This window comes from Argentina silus, assembly GCF_951799395.1.
Source record: "Argentina silus genome assembly, chromosome: 17".
Classification (NCBI taxonomy): Eukaryota; Metazoa; Chordata; class Actinopteri; order Argentiniformes; family Argentinidae; genus Argentina; species Argentina silus.
The window spans coordinates 11,650,240-11,657,739 of NC_139671.1; the positions used below are offsets into that span (position 1 = coordinate 11,650,240).

Below are 7,500 nucleotides of genomic sequence, written 5' to 3' on the forward strand. Positions count from 1 at the left end.
CTCCTCCACCTCTACCCTCTCTCTCCTCCACCTCTACCCCTGTACCCTCTCTCTCCTCCACCTCTACCCCTGTACTCTTTCTCTCTCCTCCACCTCTACCCCCGTACCCTCTCTCTCCTCCACCTCTACCCCTGTACCCTCTCTCTCCTCCACCTCTACCCTCTCTCTCCTCCACCTCTACCCTCTCTCTCCTCCACCTCTACCCCTGTACCCTCTCTCTCCTCCACCTCTACCCTCTCTCTCCTCCACCTCTACCCCTGTACTCTTTCTCTCTCCTCCACCTCTACCCCCGTACCCTCTCTCTCCTCCACCTCTACCCCTGTACCCTCTCTCTCCTCCACCTCTACCCTCTCTCTCCTCCACCTCTACCCCTGTACTCTCTCTCTCCTCCACCTCTACCTCTCCTCCGTTACTCTGTTTCTCCTCCACCTGTCCTTTACTCTCTCTAATCATCGGGTCGTCCCAGACTTCACCTTCACCCAAGCTAAGCATCTCTCCCCTGCTCTCTCCTCTCGCCCTCCATCTGACTGAACCGCCCCGCTGTGCGTCTCAGACCCCAGGCAGACAGATGGCCAGATGGCCAGTCACACTCCACACTGACGCTGCAGTGTTTACTACAACACAAAACAAAACTGTAGTGGACCCTGAATGCCCAGGAGACAGAGAGCTCTGACATCAAGGCTTAACTGACAGCTCACAGCCAAACCGCAGTAGAAGGAAACTTTGAAACACTTTCCGCCATCTGTGTGTAATGCATCATGCATGTATTTGCATTGCATTTATAAAAGAGGCACTAGCTGTCATGAATGGTTATAAGAAGTCCAATTATGCATTGTGAGGTGTTAGAATGCGTTATAGGGGGGAGGGGCAAGTGACTACCAAGGGGCTATTCCACAACCAATGAAAATAAATTGAAGAGAATGAAAAGACTGGCCCAACTTGGTGAGTAATGGAATGAGGTCAAGCACATTTAATATGACAAAAGCCGGGTGGTAAATTATATTTTAAAAACCTCTCCCCCTTTCTGCAATTAAACATGCAAAAGCCATTAAACTGCTACAATTCCATGTCTGTTTGTTTACTGGCAAAAGCACCTTGGGTAGAACAGAGCAGGCTGGCTTGTTAACTGTCCACACCATAAAGTGACATTTGTTTAGCAATTACCTTAATTCCACCAAGCAGAAAATAAGTTCTGCTGGATGGCGATGCTGTCCGTGCTAAGCCTATAATACGTTTCACACACCGTAATTAGACAGCTTTTTACTGAGGAAAGACCAGAGAGTCTTGGCCGGCTGGAAGGAAAATCTAACGGCCAAAAGCAATTTACTTTCGCAGAGAGGCTACTTATTTCCATAAATATTTGATTTAATTATGTAAACAAACAGAATGGAAGGTCAGAGATGGATTGATTGGAGAGAGGACATAGTTGAACAGTTTGTTGGAGAAGGAATGGTTGGAAGGACAAGGAAAGCTGCTTGGACAGGGAATGCTGCTTGGACTGCTGCTTGGAATAAGAGAAAGGCTCCAACTCTGACTCTGGCCAGCTGGTGTTTAGTAGTCAGTAGGAGATGTTTATGTAGTGGGCCTACTGCTAGAGAACCCTGGGTTCAGCTGCCCAGACACCCTGGGACAGTGTTATGGTTGGCAATCTACAGCTTGTATAGTAACTCAAGCTAAGCTTGGCATACAGAACCTCTACGCCATACAAACTTGATTCATTGTTTGACGGATTTCATTTTCAGAAAAGTGAGGCAAGCAAGCGAGAAAAAAAAGCATGGAATTGTATTAAGTATGAATATCCAGCTTAGATGAATAAACATGAAAAGTATGAGAACTATTATGCTACATTTCAGTCTGATTATTAAATACATGAACATTAATTAATTTGGGGTCCCTAGGTGAGATCTTACTGTAGCTAACGTCATTGGTGTTTTGGTTATGGATAGGTGTAATTAGCTGACATTTGTAATTACCTTATATGTCATATTTATCAAAATCCAGCGGTAAGCCTATACAGTATACATTATTTGAACTTACTGGGAAAGTGACAGACTGTGGCTTTAATGAAAATGCTGCTATTTAATTATCGGCCATGTTTGACCTGAAACCTTTAAAGCATATTCAATTGTAGCCTAATGATGAAATTCATCATTCATTGAAATTCATCACTTCTGATTTTCTTAAATAACTGCCCCTTTAAGACCTCAGTCAGACATCAGCCAAGCCAGTGTGTCTATCTTGCATTGAACAGCACGAACACAGCTGTAAGCTAATTAAGCTACAATATATGAAATGAAAAAAAGTTTTTTTTTTTTCGTTTTGTTCATCAGGTCATGCTATATATACAAATCTAAAGTAATTCTCTCTCTTCCCTTGGTGGCTTTCATGTTTCATCTGCTGTGCTGCTGTGCTCACACTGAAGCAATAAGCACCCCGAATTTGTGGCTCATGAGCATGTCTTCTGTATCTTTCTCTTAGGCAAACTTGTGGCCGGCCAAGAACGAATCCTTGGAGGCTGCTTGTCTTCTCAACCGTGTGTGTGTGTGTGTGTGTGTGTGTCTGTGTGTGTGTGTGTGTGTGTGTGTGTGTGTGTGTGTGTGTGTGTGTGTGTGTGTGTGTGTGTGTGTGTATGTGTGTGTGTGTGTGTGTGTGTGTGTATGTGTGTGTGTGTGTGTGTGTGTGTGTGTGTGTGTGTGCGTGTGTGGGTGTCTGTGTGTGTGTGTGTGTGTGTGTGCGTGTGTGTGTGTGTGTGTGTGTGTGTACCTGCGGAGAGCCGTGGTCTGGTCCTGGGTGTCTGCATCTCCTGCCGTGCGTGGGGCAGCATGTGATAGCGCTTGGCCTCGTTGACCAGGTCTCTACACGCCTCTGAGGACTTAATCAGCTCCTCGTTGTCCACCACATTCAGCAGGTAGGAGGGGTGGATGAAGGGAAGACGCACCACGGCTAACAACTCTGATACGTGCTGGGGAGAGAGAGAGGGGGGGGGTGGAGAGAAGGGGGTGGGGGGGGGGGGTGGGAGGAGAGACAGAGAAGAGAGAGAGTGTGGAGAGAAGGGGCGTCAGGGGGTGGGAGGAGGGACAGAGAAGAGAGAGAAAGAAGATGTGTCAAATTACTATTTGTAGACTTCTAAATTAATCCACAATAGCAAAGTATTCCTGGAAACCTCAAAGAAGTGTTAGAGGAGCAACACATAAACAAACAAATATATGAGACTCAATCATACAGTCTGCAGTGCCACAGACAAAACACAACCACTTTCATGTCTGTGTCTGAGACAGACTACGGTGGCAAATATACCTCACCCAAGCCTCATTATACACACATGTATCATTTATCATGCAAATCACAGACTCTAGATTAATACATGAAGGTAAATCATTGATCTACTCTGAGGAAAAACAGGAAAACAAAAAAACAAGCAATAAGGGCCTTGCTCTGGCCTAGTGAGATGAGAACTTTGGGATATGTTGAGACAGGGTGAGTGAGAGAATGGTGACAGTGGCCTCTACAGCTGGCTCTGAGGTGGAACACTGCCATAGGGCTTGTGTGTATTTGTGTGTGTGTGTGTGTGTGTGTGTGTGTCTGTGTCTATTTGTACATATGATAGAGAGTATTATGTCTGTTTGTGCACGTGAGAGAGAGAGAGTATGAGGGAGACAGGTGAGCTACAGTTGTTACCATAGTGACCAGTGTCCATCGCTGCAACGCCGGTGTGTGATTGTGTGTGCGTGTGTGTAGTAGCATGAAACCCCTGTGGGACTCATTTCTGTCAGCACTAAACGCTGTAAACAACCCCGTACACCGAGACCGCAGTGGATGGAGATTGGCCCTGTGACCCTGTGTTCTGAGCTACGTGACGTAGACTCCACTCACAGAAAAACAACAGACTGTGGAGACCTCATTCAGAGAGGAAAAACAACCTGACACCCTGCCTTAGCATCTCCCTGACACCTGGGGTCCAATTTGTTTACAAAGTTGTCTTGAACTAATCTGACCGGAGAGGAGAGGAGAGGAGAGGAGAGGAGGAGAGAGAAAAGGAGGGGATAGGAGAGGAGGAGGGAGGAAAGGAGAGGACAGGAGAGGAGGGGGGAGGGAGAGGAGAGGATAGGAGAGGAGGAGGGAGGAAAGGAGAGGACAGGAGAGGAGGGGGGAGGGAGAGGAGAGGATAGGAGAGGAGGAGGGAGGAAAGGAGAGGACAGGAGAGGAGGGGGGAGGGAGAGGAGAGGATAGGAGAGGAAGAGGAAGAGGGAGGAAAGGAGAGGATAGGAGAGGAGGTGGGAGGGAGAAGATGTGAGAGAAGGGAGATGGAAGGAGAGGAGATGAGGAGAGGAAACAATTGGACAAGGGAAGACGACTGGAGGAGAGAAGGAAAGAGGAAAGTAGAACAAAGAGGAAGGGTGGAGGTGAGAGGACATGGCGGTCACAGAGTAGAGAGAGTTTGTTATTGACATCTCCTGTGTGTGTGCCCGAAGGTTTACGGCAGCATACAGATGGGACTGTCTGTTTCTCACAATGCTGCAAACACCGTTTACCTAACAGTTTATCAAACAAACAACTCAATATAGTGGTAAACACTGGCTGTCCCTCCCAGGGTGAATGCAAACAGAGGTAAAGGCAAACACTTTGAGCTGTTGTTGAGGCTTAAAGAGAAGCTGCGAAACATATTTAGCTACTCTTGGATGGAAATGGAGGTCCGGAAAAAGCTATTTCTCTGTAATGAAAATGGAATGAGTTTTTGATGATAATGCCTTCATTAAAAGGAAGCACCTTCCATGAGGTCTTCTCGTACTGACCTGTAAAACTAAATGAATACAGGGTAGTATATAGGACAGCTTTGGCCAGCTGCTCTAAGCAGCACTGCAGAGTGCTGGTGTATTTGCCCTGTGCCCAAAGTGTGGTTTAGGGATTCTGAGAGGGAGACGGATTCTGAGGGTCCTTAGGGGTCACCACTGCTCCCACTTTAACAAATCTGCTGAGAGACTAAGCCATTTCCTCACGGTGTGTGTGTGTGTGTGTGTGTGTGTGTGTGTCTTGCATGTTGGGTATGTGTGGGTGTAACTCCAGGCTGAGCCCCTTGGTCTGAGAGTGTAGCAAGGCTGATCAGGAGTAATGTCACGGCATGCAGCCTCTCCCCACACTTGCGCAACAGCTCTGACAACACACACACACACACACACACACACACACACACACACACACACACACACACACACACACACACACACACACACACACACACACACACACACACACACACACACACACACACACACACACACACACACACACACACACACACACACACACACACACACACACACACACACACACACACACACACACGCTCAACTCCCCATTCCCCGCATGCCAAACCGCTTTGGTATGGCCGGAAACGAATCTGCTCAAGGTTAGCGTCTAGCTTCCACGGCACTCAGCGCAGGCTGGGATTTATCACACACGCACGACGCACACGCACGCACGGTTCCCACTGAACACGATCCAGTCATTTCTGTGTCTATCAAACATACATTCTATCCACTAGCGCCTTTTCCACGTTGTTTTCAAAGGTAAAGGAAATGGTTTCAGGGCTACTCCACCTCGCTGTTGTTGGGGGAGCATCTCCACGCCCTCCTACTGAATTTTGTTATACTTCTGGAAAGGAGCGTCGCACATCAAAGTCACGTTGGACCAAAAAAACTATCAAATTGATGGAGGGGAGATTCACAACAAGATGGCGGCTACTTCAGTGGAAATGAGGATGTCTTGCAGTTTCTAAAATAAATACAAATTTTGTATAGATATTGTATAGACATATTTAAATTTAGATATTTATAAATATTATATATTTGTATAGACACTTTCCACAGTGGCCACACCTCTCTACTGCTGTACCGAAGTGTGGATTCCAATGGGGTTTTCCGATGCGTTTTCCAGTAGGGTGCAGTCTTACCCGACTGTTTTCCAGTAGGGTGCAGTCTTACCCGACTGTTTTCCAGTAGGGTGCAGTCTTACCCGACAGTATTCCAGTGGGGTACAGTCCTAACTATAACGCAGGTGATTGATGGTGACTTTTTTGATAATGACACCCCAAACCCATGAAAAAGTTGATTGAAACATACAAATAACAACAACAGCGAATATGGAAAGTGGCCAACAGTAAGCTATTTGTAGTGAGGGTCAATGGGGAAACTTGACTGCCGTACCCCAGTAGAGGGGCGTGTCTTCAGATTTCTGGGATTTGAACGCTTCCGTTCAAAAATGGCTAAGAAGTAGCTAAACCACTGTATCAGGTAGTTTATCAACAACAGTCACCTCTTTTTCCACACCGCTTTGAAGGTCCTGTTTTTCAGGTGTTTTGCTTTGCTTTTTTTGTAGGCAAAGGCGCGCTTGGTGGACACAGCCCCTGACAGAGTTGTCTGCTAGCATATCTCATCACACTACTGATATTTCGGATTTGGATTTGTTCCAACAGTATTCTCTATTGTGAATCCTACCTGAGGTCGTCCTCGGCTGAAGAATCTCAACGGATGGACTTATCTTTAAAAATTCAGACTATACTGCTTCTCTGACCTGTGTGTGTATACATTTGAATGTGTCTGTATGTATGTACTGTATATTGAGTGTGTGAGAGGGGGGAGTGAGAGAGAGAGAGAGAGAGAGAGAGAGAGAGAGAGTGAGAGTGAGGGAGAGAGAGAGACTCTAGCTCTTCTACCCTACTTCTCAATCTCTTCTTTTAGTTGACTCTCCCCCCTGTGGATAGAGAGAAACCTTAGATCCCAAACCACCTTTAATCCTAACTACCTCACTATCTCTTCTTTTCCCCTTCCCCCTCTCTCCTTCATCCATCCCTGCCTTTCTCTCTCTCTCTCTCTCTCTCTCTCTCTCTCTCTACCACCATTTCTCTCTTCCTCCCACACACTGAATATATCGATATGTAAATGGGGAATCTATTACACACAAGCTCCAGATTTTAAATCCGGTGTCAGACCACACTAGATGCATTGTATTGTGCTTAATGCTCCTGTTTTAAACAGACAAATCATCCTTTCAACCACATCACTAATTCCCCCCTCTAACTCATTCATCCCTTTATCCATCCCTCCCTCCTCCATCCCTCCATCCCTCCCTCCTCCCACAGGGTCTCGCCTGGCTGGTTCCAGAGGAATAGAGCATCACCTCTCTGTTCTTCCTGTGTGGTTAGTGGTGCTGTCCCTGGGGTTAGGTTAACAACTGTCTCCCTGTTATATTCTGTGTCCAGACCTGCTCTCTGAGATGGTGCTGTGTCTACTGGGGTTAGGTTAACAACTGTCTCCCTGTTATAATCTGTGTCCAGACCTGCTCTCTGAGATGGTGCTGTGTCCACTGGGGGGTACAGATGAAAAAGAACAGGGCACAGAGGCACAGAGCAGATAGTGTTGATTAGTTCCAAGCGTGGTTGAATTTGTGTCCAGGGACTTTCTCAGTCATGTGTCTTATAATGTACCAAAGTTGTGAGTGATG

The 7,500-nt window shown here is 46.6% G+C and overlaps 1 protein-coding gene across 1 annotated transcript in view; it reads right to left on the reverse strand.

Moving 5' to 3' along the window:
* The window catches only part of klhl29 (kelch like family member 29), a gene marked incomplete at its 5' end in the record, with an annotated part of 117,578 nt that overhangs the window by 34,713 nt on the left and 75,365 nt on the right, over positions 1-7,500 (reverse strand). Inside the window, 1 exon segment of the mRNA XM_083688576.1 lies at positions 2,764-2,962. Coding sequence (XP_083544702.1) covers positions 2,764-2,962 — 199 coding nt within the window.